The sequence below is a fragment of the Crocuta crocuta genome, unplaced genomic scaffold (assembly GCF_008692635.1).
Source record: "Crocuta crocuta isolate KB4526 unplaced genomic scaffold, BGI_CrCroc_1.0 scaffold41, whole genome shotgun sequence".
Taxonomy (NCBI): Eukaryota; Metazoa; Chordata; class Mammalia; order Carnivora; family Hyaenidae; genus Crocuta; species Crocuta crocuta.
Window position 1 is genome coordinate 16,420,041 of NW_027529428.1, and position 13,808 is coordinate 16,433,848.

Here is a 13,808-nt window from a genome sequence, read left to right on the forward strand (position 1 = left end):
AGAATCTTTACTAACAAAATCCTGAATGTTTGGAATACTGTTAGTTTCCCAGGAAGTTCGATATTGTGTGCTATAAAATGTAATCTCCTCTCTCTTTTTAATAATTTTTTTAGTGGGGCACCTGAGTGGCTCATTCAGTTAAGCATTCAACTTCAGCTTAGGTCATGATCTCACAGTTTATGAGTTTGAGCCCTGCATCCAACTCGGTGCTGACAGCTCAGAGCCTGAAGCCTGCTTCGTATTCTGTCTCCCTCCCTCTCTGCTGTACCTATGTGCTCTTTCAAAAATAAACAAATAATCTTTAAAAAATATATAGTATTTTCAGAGTTGAAGTGAAGGAACAGTGTGATTCTGCCAGTGTTTATTTGCAGCTACAATTATTAGTTAATCTATTTCATAATTTTCAACTCAAAATGATAAAGCAAAGAAGTATGTTTGATCTCTGGCTCTTATGAAATAGATTCATTCCATGCAGAGTTGGTGTTGCATAATTAAAAAGCACATGGACTCATTCATGATTTTAAAAAGGAAAGAACAGGAAGCCTTGAAAAACTAAAATTCAAGAGAGACATCCTTACATGGTAAAGGGTAAGGAGTATATACCAAAAGCAGGAAGCAAATAATATTCTCAAATGGTAAGAGGTTAGAAGCAGTCTCTGTAAAATCACAAGACAAAAAACAAAAATAGCCACCACCATTGCTTCTATTTAGAATTTTAGTGGAATTTTTAACAAACACACTAAGACAAGAAAAATAGCTAAAATGTTTAATAAATGAGAACAAAGAGGCAAAGAGTCATTATTTGGAGATGTTATGATTGTTAACATAGAAAATATAAACAATTTTATAGACATCGATAATAGGCATTCAGCAGAATGCTAGATCTATATGATCAGTATGTTAAAAAATCAACTATTTCTGGAGCACCTGGGTGGCTTAGTTGGGTGGCTCAATCGGCAAAATGTCTCACTCTTGATTTTTTTTCTTTTTTTTGGTTTCCTAACTCTTGATTTTTAATGGGATCCAGGCCCACATCAGGCTCTACACTGGACGTGGAGCCTGCTTAAGATTCTCCCACCTCCCCCACCTCCTTGTGCCCCTCTTCCCCACTTGCACTCACTCTTTCTCATTCAAAATAACTAAATAAATATTAAAAAATAAACTACTTCTATATACCACAAACAGAAAAGAGGTCATTTAAAATAACAACTAATAGCAGCAAAAAATGCAAAGTACCTAGGATTAAATCTACCCACAGTAAGATGTTTATGCAAGTTTTAAGACCTTACAAAGTTGTATTATTATTTTTTTATTTATTTAAAAAATATTTTTTATTTTTGAGAGAGCATGAGTAGGGGAGAGGTAGAGAGATAGGGAGATAGAGGATCTGAAATGGGCTCTGTGCTCACAGGATCAAGCGCGATAAGGGGCTCAAACTCATGAACTTTGAGATCATGACCTGAGCCGAAGTCAGATGCTCAACGAACTGAGCCACACAGGTGCCCCAAAGTTGAATTATTTAAAAGAATCATGTTAACATGCTGTGTATGATTGACAAAATATCAATATCTTATTGAGAGTATTTTTTTATTACTTTCTGTAATGACTGTACTTTATACAGTTAGTAAGTGTATCTTTTGATTTGAAAATGTCTCTAGAGCAGAGGTCTACAATCTTTTTCTGAAAAGGCCAGTAGTAAATATTTTAGGCTTTGAAGCCTATATTATCTCTGTTTTAACTGTTCAGCTCTGTTATTAGTGTGAAAGCAGCCATAAATAATAAGTAAATGAATGGGCATGACTGTGTTCCAGTAAAACTTTATAAAAACTCACTTGGACCAGAATGGGGCTGTGAACCAGAGTTTGCTGACCTCTTCTTAGGAATTGAAAATTGCTTCCCTTACCAAATTCATGAATTTCTCCTATTCTTTTTTTTTTTTTTTTTAACATTTATTTATGTTTGAGAGAGCATAAGCAGGGGAGGGACAGAGAGAGAGGGAGACACAGAATCTGAAGCAGGCTCAAGGCTCTTGAGCTGTCAGCACACAACCGGATGCAGGGCTTGAACCCACAAACTGTGAGTTCATGACCTGAGCTGAAGTCAGATGCTTAATCGACTGAGCTACCCAGGTGCTCCAAAATGCCTTGTTTTAAATGTTTATTTATATTGAGAGAGAGAAGGAGGGAGGGAAAGAGAATCCCAAGCAGGCTCCGCACTGTCAGCAGAGTCCACTGTAGGGCTTGATTTCATGAACGGTGAGACCATGATCTGAGCTGAAATCAAGAGTCAGATGCTCAACCAACGGAACCACCCAGGTGCCACCCCCTCCCCCCAAATTAACTTAAAATGAATCATAGACCTAAGTCTAAGAGCCACAACTGTAAAACTCTTAGAAGATAATATAGGAGTAAATCTTTGTGTACTTAAAGTATGCAGAGGTTTCTTCAGTCTGGTACCAAAAGCTCAAGTGACAAAAGAAAAATACGTTAATTGGGATTCATCAAAATAAATGTTTGAGCATCAAAGGATGCTGTCAAGAATGACAAGACAGGGGTGCCTGGTTGGTTCAGTTGGTTGAGCATCCTTTTCTTGATTAGCTCAGGTCATGATCTCATAGTTTCTGAGATCGAGCCCTGTGTTGGTTTCTGTTCTGACAGCACAGAACCTGCTTGGGATTCTCTCTCTCAAAAATAAATAAATAAACTTAAAAAAAAAAAAAATTTGAAAAGACAGCCTACAAAAATGAAAGAAAATGTTTGTAACTCATATATCTGATAAAGGTCATATATCTGGAATACATAAAGAATTCTTTTTTTTTCCTTAATGTTTATTTATTTATTTTGAGAGAGAGAGGGAAAGAGAGAATCCTAAGCAGGCTCCACACGAAGAGCGTGGAGCCTGACTTGGGGCTCTAACCCATGAACTGTGAGATCATAACCTGAACAGAAATCAAAAGTCAGATGCTTAACTGACTGAGCCATCCAGCCACCCCTGGAATACATAAAGAATTCTTAACACTTCAATAGTACAGTGACACATATCTCAGTGAAAATATGGACAAAGGATTTGAATAGATATTTTTCTAAATAAAACAAATAGCCAGTAAGCACATGAAAAGATGCTCAACATCATTATTCTTTAGAGAAATGTCAATCAGAAACACAACAGGATACCAATTTACCCATTAGGATGACAAAAATCTAAAAGGTGGACAATAACAAGTTGTTGTGAATTTGCCAAATTATTACTTATTAAATAGGCCACTGGGTGCTTAATGGTGAGCCATGCTTCAATAACAGCAAAAGAGAAATTGAAGTAGAAAAGTTTATTATTCAAAGCTTCTGGAGAAAATATCCAACATGCCTTGAGGGGCCACATGGGGAGATTAAGGCAGGGTACAGAGAGAGACATAGGACCCAGGGCACATGGCTTTCCTAGGGTCTGTGGATAGAGTGCTTTGGGGTTCCTTCGCTCAGTTTGGTCAATTCAAGCCAAAAGAGCTAGTCTTTGGTAAGCTACATGGTATCTTAACGAAGGGGGTTATAAGGGTTAGGTGCTGGAAAACGGAAGATTATTGATCACAAGGGTGTTGGGGAAGTTGTATCAAAAACTTAACATTTGCTTCTACTTCAGTGGACTGTTGTCTAGGGCATGCACTAGCATGAAGGGACTAGTGTCAGTTTAAGGTCATTGTAGGACTCTTGGCTAAGCAAAATGGATGCCAAGTCAGCAATACCAAAGACTAACTTAGCTAAACTCTCCACATGTTGTCAAGGATCTGAACCATTGGGATGTTCATATGTTGCTGTTGGAGATGTAAACTAGTGCAGCCACTTTTTAAAACAGTTTGTTTCTCAAAAAGATGAACATAGAAAACACACATACCCTTGTATGTTCTGTTCATAGCAGCCTTATTAACAAAAAGATGGAAACAACCCAAATGTTCATCAACTGATGAATGAAGAAGCAAAATGTGGTTTATCCATATAGTCAAATATTAACTGGACAATAAAAGGGAATGAAGTACTAATATTTGCTATAATGTAGATAGTCCTTGAAAATACTATGCTTAGTGAAAGGTTGTAGGAAAGGCCACATATTATATGATTCCATTTATATAAAACGTTCAGAACAGGCAAAGTTATAGACTAGTGGTAACTTTGGGGTGGGGAGTAGTTGGGGTGATTTGGGGATGACTGCTGGTAGGTAAGGAGTTTCTTTTATGGGGGATGAAAATGTTCTAAAATTAGACTGTGGGGGGTGCCTGGGTGGTTCAGTTGGTTAACCATCTGACTTTGGCTCAGGTCATAATCTTGTGTCATGATTCAAGAGTTTGAGCCCCGCGTCAGACTCTGTGCTGACAGCTTGGAGCCTGGAGCCTGCTTTGGATTCTGTGTCTTCCTCTTTCTCCGCCCCTCCCTTGCACACACCCTGTCTCTGTCTCTCAAAAATAAACAAACATTTAAAAAAATTTTAAATTAGATTGTGGAATGTTTGTACAGTGTTTCAGATATACTAAAAACATTTTGAATTTTTTTATGGGTGAACTTTAAGGTATATGAATTATACCTTATTTAAATGGGTGAACTTTAAGGTATATGAATTATTATCTCAGTGAAGGTGTAAATAAAGCAACATAGAATATTTTTTGTTTCTTTGAAGGACAATTTTTTAACTGGTTTCGTTCATTTATTCAATTGTACTGAAGTCTTGTTGACATACTCAGTTTCAGGTATACAATATAGTGATTTGACAATTCTGGGCATTACGTAAAGCTTACCATGGCAAGCCTCGTCATCTGTCACCATAGTTATTACAGTATTAGTGACTATATTCCATAAGCTGTACTTTTCATTCCCATGGCTTCTTTATTTTAGAACTGGAAGTTTGAAACTCTTAATCCTCTTCACCTGTGTCACCTATAATCCACTTGCCCCAACAACCACCAGTTTTTTTCTCTATTAGTGTCTTTCTTTTTTATATTTTAGTTCATTTGTTTTGCTTTGTAGATTGCACATAGAAGTGAAATATGGTATTAGTCTTTGTACGACTTCTTTCAGTTAGCATAATACCTTTTTGGTCTATCTATGTTGTTGTGAATGGCAGCATTTCATTCTTTTTTATTGCTGAGTAATACTCCATAATGTATATATACCACACTTTATTTGTTCACCTGTTGATGGACACTTGAGCTGCTTCCATTATCTTGGCGGTTGTAAATTACGCTGCAGTAAGCATAGGAGTGCCTGTATCATTTCAAATTCCTGTTTTCATTTTCTTCAGATAAATACCCAGTAGTGGAATTGCTAGGTTGTATTGTATTTCTGCTTTTAGTATTTTGAGAACCTGCATACTGTTTGTCGGTGGGCTCTGCCAATTTACAATCCTCCCAACAGTGCCTGGAGGGGCTCTTTTCTCCACGTCTTCCCCAGCACTTGTTATTTCGTCTTTTTGATACTAGCCATTCTGACTGGTGTGAAGTGGTATTCTATTGTGATAACCTCCATTTCCTAAGAGAAGAAGCCATTATTTGTTTTCACACCAGTTAGTATTTTCAGATTCTTCTACTGATACCACTGGATTAATATTAAAATTTTTTTGGTTAATATTTTATTTCTATGTTTTTCTGTTTTCTATTGCTTCTGCATTCTGTGCGTAGAAGCAGGCGGCATAGGGGCACCTGGGTGGCTCGCTCGGTTAAGTGTCCAACTCTTGATTTTGGCTCAGGTCATGTTCTCACCAGTTTGTGGGACCTTGCTTTGCGATACTCTCTCTCTTTCTCTTTGCTTCTCTCCCAACAACACACGCACATACTCTCTTCTCTCCAAACAAACAAACTTTTAAAAAAAACAGGCAGCATATTGATTTTACACTTATGTTTCTTGTATTTTCTGCGTATATTCTTATCATGGTCTTACCCAGATTTTCTTTTGTCCCCACGTCGTATTTAGCACTGTTAGCTATATTTTCTGATTATGGGATAATACCTTTCAGTATGTTGGAAGTAGTTATATGTACATAGTATGTATATATTTGAATTATTTGGAGACTGACTGAATGTTTTGTCTTATAGATTTTACTTTCCTTACTGGTATTGTAATGGCAGCAACAGAACCTATCGGCATGGAGTGTCTCGAGGTGCTGAAGCTCCTCTTCTTGACGACTTTGTCATGTCTTACCTTTTTGCTCAGGTATAATTATATTATCTTAGTTGTATATATGTTAAATGGTAGGAATCTTGGCTGTGTTCTGTAGTTCATCAGGGAACTCTTCATGTATGGGAACATTGATGTTCTGTCTTGCCTAGCAGGCACAGAGAGGTAACAGAATTCAGTCTTTTTATCACTAGTTTTTAATCACAGAATTTATAAATAATAAATAAATAATAAAGGTTCTCTTAATTAGCCCTTTTGAATTTATTTATTTACTTATTGCTTTAAGACATTTTAGGGATTTCACAAAATTCAGATTGAATTATATGACATGATTCATGTAGATATAACTACCTGGAATATAACACAGTAAGATTTATTTAGAGAAAAGAATTTTTTTTTTATTCCTGAACAATTTCAGACTTAAATAGTGGGTAATAAAATGTAAAGAAAAGCAAGAAACTATATAAAAGTGAGTTAACAGTAGTCGGTTTAGAAGATGGCTAGATGTTGATGCTTGATCTGAGAGTTCTCTTTTAGTTATTTGTTCTTTAATACTGTTAATTTTTGTAACGTTTTTGAACATTTTATAATGCTTTCTTATTGTTACCTTAAACAATAATTGAAATGTTCTGTCATTAAATTATTTCTGTTTTTATGTGCCACAAGATTGATGATTAGAAACTAAAGAAAAAATATATGAGTGCTTTTGTGGAAAGATAATCTTGTTATTTCCAAGATGTCAGATTAAGGAGTTCTGAAACAGATTTGCAAATATCATAGAAAATAGTTGCACAGATCCTCATGGCTTTCTTTTCTTTGTAAATTCAAGTTAGTTAAATATAGTGTAGTATTAGATTCAGGAGTAGAACCCAGTGATTCATCACTTACACATAACACCCAGTGCTCATCCCAGCAAGTTCCCTCCTTTATGCCCATCCCCAATTTAGCCCATCCCCCCCACACTTCCCCTACAGCAACCCTTAGCTTGTTCTCTGTATTTAAGAGTCTCTTATAGTTTGCCTTCCTCTTCTTTTATCTTATTTTTCCTTCCTTTCACTTAAGTTCATCTGTTTTATTTCTTAAATTCCACATGAGTGAAATTGTATATATGTCTCTGACTTTTTTCACTTAGCATAATACACTCTGGTTCCATCCATGTTATTACAAATGACAAGATTTCATTCTTTTTTATCGCCAAGTAATATTCCATTATGTGTGTATGTATGTGTGTATATATATCACATCTTCTTTGTCCATTCATCAGTTAGTGGACATTTGAGCTTTCTCCTTAATTTGGCTGTTACCAATAGCACTGCTATGAACATTGGGATGCATTTGCTCATAGCTCACATTTCTAAGATATCTAAGAAGCCTGATTCAGTTTGTGAGCAACAAATTGAAAGATATTTATTTCTCTTTTGGGTTATGAGAACAAGCACCTTTTTCCAAATTCTGGCAAAATATACTTAATAAAAGTTACCATTTTAACCATTTTTACATGGACAGATTAGTGGCCTTAGACTACTTTCACATCATTGTGCAGCCATCACCACATTCATCTTGAGAACAGTTCATCTTCCTAGACTGAAGCTTCACCCTGTGAAACCAGGGGGCTCGTGGGGCCCAGGCTGTTTTGGCCCCTCGGAGCTACCTTTTGCTTTCTGTGTCTGTGAGTTGCCTGTTCTGGGTGCCTCAGGTAAGTGGTTTCATACAGCACCTCCTCTCTTATGGCTGCCTGATGTGTCTTAGCATAATGTCTTCAAGGTCATCCATGTCGTAGCATGTGTCAGAATTTCCTTCCTTTTTAAGGGTGACTGATACTTTATAAACCACATTTTGTTTATCCATTTATCTGTCAGTGAATATTTCGGTTGCTTCCACCCTTTGGCTCCTGTGAGTAACATTGCTGTGAACGTAGGTGTACAGATATCTCTTTGAGATCCTGCTTTCAATTCCTTTGGGTATATATCCAGAAGTGGAATTAATTAGATTATATGGTAATTCTATTTATAATTTTTTTGAGGAACTGCTACACTGGTTTCTATGGCAGCTGCACCGTTTCACTCTCCACCAGCAGTGCACAGGGATTCCGATTCTCCACAGCCTCACTAGTACCTACTTTCTGGTTTTTTGATAATAGCCATTCTGATGGATGTGAATGATTAGTGATGTTGAGCATTTTTCTTATGCTTTTTGGACATTTGTACATCTTCTTTGAGGAACTTTCTATGTGCATCCTTTGCCCATTTTTTAATCAAGTTGTTGTTAAGCTGTAAGTGTTCTTTATATATTCTGGATATTAACCCCCTCTCAACCATATGATGTGCAGATCTTTTCTCCCATTGTCTCTTTTGCTTTTCACATCTCTTGATATGTCCTGTGATGCCCAAAAGTTTTTAATTTTGATGTAATCTGATTTTTTTCTTTAATTTACCTGTGCTTTTGATGTCATGTCCAAGAAATCATTGCCAAATCAATATCATGAAGCTTTCCCCCTATATTTTCTTGTGTTTTATTGTTTTAGCTCTTATGTGCTTATGTTTAGATCTTTGATTCATTTTGAGTTAACTTTTATTGATGGTGTAAGGTAAAGTCTCAATTTCATTCTTTTGCATGTGGATATCCAATTTTTCTAGCACTGTTTGTTGAAAAAACTGTTTCACCATTGAATGATCTTGGTGCTTTTGTCAAAAATGATTTGACCACCTCCCAACTTTTATATAGCTTCCTTTGTTTCAATAGCCATTAGGAAAAGAGAGAGAAGCTTTTGAGAATAGATACTATGAGGTTATGAGTTTATGTTTCTTTTATCTATTCTTTTATATTACCTGTTCTGCGGAACTGGTTTTATTTTGATGATTAATAAGACAGTAAACTGCTTTACCCTAATATCCATACTGTGATATCTCATACTTACGATCTAGAAAAATTATCAATGATTTCTAATTTTATCTTCCTAGGAAGGATTCTCTTATCTAGCACAGCAAAATAATTTTACAGTAGAATCCTAAATTGTATCTAGGTGATAAATACCACATGCAATTTTCTAATTCTTAATGTTTCTATTTCTCTAAATTTGTGCCCAGAAAATACATAAGGTAGTAATTAACTTATCCAGATCATATTGATATCTGGTTAGACTGTATGCATATTATAGACTAAATAAAGCAGATTTGAGTGGTGACATCATCAGAGTATAAGATTGTGTTGACATTTTTAAATAACTAAAAAAATTTTGGCCACTAAAGTATAAAGTACATAAGACATTACTATAGAAAGATACATTTGCTGGAGCGCCTGGGTGGCTCAGTCGGTTAAGCATCCGACCTCGGCTCAGGTCATGATCTCACAGTTTGTGGATTCAAGCCCCATGTCGGGCTCTGTGCTGACAGCTCAGAGCCTAGAGCCTGCTTCGGATTCTGTGTCTCCCTCACTCTCTTTGCTCTTCCCCCGCTTGTGCTCTGTCTCTCTGTCTCTCAAAAATAAACATTAAAAAAATATATTAAAAAAAAGAAAGATAGATTTGGGAAAGGTAAGCCAATTAAAACCAAAAATTAGATGTTCCTTTTAAATTCATTTTCTTCTGAGGATTGTCTTGATATTATCAAATATAGCCCCTCAGTAAATAAATAAATGACTGCCATGTGAACAACCTTTAATGACTTCATATATATTCAGCAAGAAAATGTATGTTCCCTCCACATCATTTCTTTAAAACCATGATTAAATATTGGTATTTCAGAATGAAATCTGGCCATGTGTAGCAACATGGATGGACCTTAAGGGTGTTATGCTGAGCGAAATAAGTCAGGCAGAGAAGGACAAATATCATATGTCTTCACGTATAGGAGGATTAGGAGGAACTTGACGGAGGAACAAGGGGGAGAAGAAGGGCGGAAACGGTGGGGGAAAGGGAGAGAGGTAAACCATGAGAGACTCTTGAATGCTGACAAAAACTGAGGACTGATGGATGTGGGGGGGAGGGGGGATGGGCATGGAGGAGGACACTTGTGGGGATGAGCACTGGGTGTTATGTGGAAACAAATTTGACAATAAACTATTTGTAAAAAAAAATAAATAAAAAATATTAACCTTGGGGGGAAAAAATCTTTTCCAATAACCAAGGAAACTCAAAAAAAAAAAAAAACCCAAAAAAAATATTGGTATTTCAGCTGATATTGCAGTTCTTACCTTTTGTATCAAGAAAATTGTTACCAGTTTATAGAATATTGGTACTTTTTCTGTTTTACCTTTCTTTTCTCCCATTACGTGTTCAGTCTGATTTTCATATTCCTAAATCATATAGACCAAAATCTTGAAATTTCTTTTTCTTCATTTTTTTCAGACTTTTAGTGTCTTCTGTTCCCTATATTAGATCCTTATTATCTCATATCTGTACCATTATAGCAGCCTCTTACAGAGTCTCCTTGAATACACTTTATTTCCTTAAAGCACTTTTTTATAATTGCTACGTCTACCAGTGGAAGAGGAATGATGCTTTAAGAAAAGGTGCTGTGAGAAACTGATGCTTTAAGAAAGTGGTTTTTTACTTTTTAGGATCAAGTCATCAAGGGTACTTACAATTTGACCCCAACTTACTTTTTCAAGGTTTAGTCCACACTATTCCCTTACATAAGTTGTCTGCCCAAACTCATTTGACCCTTGAATATGCCTTGTGCTTTGATTTTTGTATCATTCCTTCTGTTTTATCACCCTGTTTTGTATATCAGAAGTTTCATCTTTTAAGACTACATGAAGTTTTGAATTTTCCATGAAACCTTCCCTGATTATCTCAACTGGAAGTAATTTCAACTTCTTTTCAAGTCCCTGAAGCATCTGTTGTGTGGTACTTAGTATAGGTTACTGGCATTATAATACTTTGCTTACATGTTAGCTTCCTTGCTAGATTTTATTCTTCTTGAGGGAGACTTCTATCTGTATCTCACACAGTCCTACTTACCATAATGCTTTGAACATATTTGGAGCTCAGGACATATTTAATTAATTACTATCTATTTTAATTTGGGTAATTTTTATGTAGAAGATATAATTTGAGAAGATATAAGCAGTGAAATAGATTGACATCATATATACTGTATAATGGGGAACCCAGTTTAAATCTGTTTCCATTGACAAAAACTTCTACTAAAATTTTATGGCAAAATAATTGAACATCAAGGAAGGAATTGACATTCTTTTTAAATGCGTACGTTCTAGAAATTATAGGTTAAAATATGATAGTTGATTAAATTTTGATACTGAAATTTAAGATATATTTCCTTCTAAATTTTTTTCCTGTAGTGGCGGCATGATTTTTTACATGGATGGATAAAAATACCTGTGACTCATGAAACACAGGAAGAATGTCTCGGAATGGCAGTGTTAGATATGATGAGACTAGCCAAAGAGAAGGATCAGACCCCCCTGGACATCTATAGCTCTATCAGGTAGTTTCCTTATGCAAAGCCATATACATAAATATGAACAGCTGGGAGTTTTTCTGTAGTTAATTGTATTTTCTCTGTGTTGATACTTTTTGATCTTATCACAAGTAAAAGTCCTATGGGTAAATTTTCGTCCTTATGAACAATGCATACTTTGTGAGATAAAAGAAATTTTTTTTTCTGGTTTTTCTTCCAGTTTTATTGAGACATAATTGACATATAGCACTGTATAAATTTAAGGTGTAGAGCATCATGATTTGATGTACATATATTTGTGAAGTAATTACCACAATAAGTTTAGTTAATATCCATCATCTTGCATAGGTACCAAAAATAGAGAAAGAAAAAGAAATTTTTTTCCTTAAGATGAGAATTCTTAGAATCTACTCTATTAAAAGCTTTCCTGTATACCAGACAGAAGTGTTAACTGTAGTTATCATATTGTACATTACATCCCTAGTACTGATTTATCTTAATTTTAAAAAAATATAGAGAGTTGGAGTACTACGCAAAATATCACAGGGGTTTGATTCATTATCTGATATATTTATTCTGAAAAGGCTAGGTAAAGTCAGAGGGATGAAAAGAACACCTGGAGGCATAATTTCTGATAGCAGATTCTCAGATTGTGTGTGTACATAGTTCTGAAGCAGTATTTCTCAAATATTGGCCCATATTTTACTTGACTTAGTATCACCTAAGGTGCTTGAAGATTCTTGAGTGCTACCCAAGAATTTAGATTCCGTAAATCTGAAGTGAAGCCAACAAATATCAATCCTCACCAGTTTTCCAGGGGATTCTCTTAAAAATGTTACCCTTATTGAGGAATCATTAACTTATAAAATTGTGAGATGATTGAAAGTGTATGTACATAATCATGGTTTGATGTAAGTATATATTGTGAAAGGATCCCCCCCTTGTAGTTTATTAACATGTCTATCACCTCACATAATTACCTTTTTTATTTCCATTTTTTTGGTGTGAGAATGTTTAAGCTCTCTTAGCCAATTTTAGTTCTACAATAGTGTTATCATTTGTTTTATTTTTTTAAAATATTTTTATTTTATTTATTTCTAGGAGAGAGAGAGAGACAACGTGAGCAGGGGAGGGTCAGAGAGAGAGGGAGATACAGACTCTGAAATAGGCTCCAGGCTCTGAGCTGGCAGTCAGCACAGAGCCCGACGCGGGGCTCGAACCCACTACAGCGAGATCATGACCTAAGCGAAAGTCGGACGCCCAACCGACTAAGCCACCCAGGCGCCCCAATAGTGTTATCATTTAGAGTCACCGTGTTTTGCATTAGATCCTTAGATCTTACTCCTTTTATAACTGATCCAGCAGACTCTTGTATGCGTGATCCACACTCCACATTCTCCACATTACTCATCTGCGTTTTGAATTTTGACAGTCATGCATAACAGGGTGTTTTGAAGTACTACTCCTATAGCCCAGCCCAGCGTTAATGGCTGTAGAACTACTTTTTTTTTTAGAGGTACATATTATTATAACAGTTTTTTTTGAGTTTTTCTTTAGTTTGAAGACTAAATACATGTTTTTACATATCACACACTTAGGATTAAAAGTTTGAAGGTGTTATGAATCTGGTTAAAACTCCCTTTATTTCTTGAATCCTTCTCTCAATAACTAGTTTTAGTTGCTCCTTTACTAAGTAACTTAAAAACAGTTACGTACACAATTTGCAGGGTATTAATTAATGTTTCCTCTTTGGTTTTAAGTATTCTTGTTTTGTTTTCAGATGACTGTTAGACCTTAACCATAAAGTTCCCCTATTTAAAATGTACAATTCAAGGGGCATCTGGATGGCTCAGTCAGTTAAGCATCCGACTCTTGCTTTTGGCTCAGGTCATGATGTCATGATTTGTGAGATTGAGCCTCACGTCTGACTGTGCTGTGAACGTGGGACCTGCTTGGGCTTCTCTCTGTGCCCTCTCCTTTGTGTTCTTTCTCTCTGTCTCAAGATAAATATTTAAAAATAAGTAAAATGTACAACTCAATATTTTTTTAAATTACTGAGTTGTAAGAGTTCTTCACATATTCTGGATATAGGTCTTCAAATGAAAGTTAATATATGTATGATTTGCAGATATATTCCCTATTCTTTGGGTCATTTTTTCACTTTCTTGAAAGTATCATTTCCAATACAAAAGTTTAAATTCTGAAGTAGTCTAATTTATTTTTCTTTTGTCTC

General features: G+C 35.6%; 1 protein-coding gene across 1 annotated transcript in view; it reads left to right on the forward strand.

Annotated features, from left to right (window-relative positions):
* Positions 1 to 13,808, forward strand: part of JAK2 (Janus kinase 2) — a 118,625-nt gene that overhangs the window by 54,857 nt on the left and 49,960 nt on the right. Inside the window, exons 4-5 of the mRNA XM_077759456.1 lie at positions 6,074 to 6,191; positions 11,457 to 11,602. Of these exons, the coding sequence (XP_077615582.1) occupies positions 6,074 to 6,191; positions 11,457 to 11,602 (264 nt within the window). The remainder of the gene's footprint in view (positions 1 to 6,073; positions 6,192 to 11,456; positions 11,603 to 13,808) is intronic.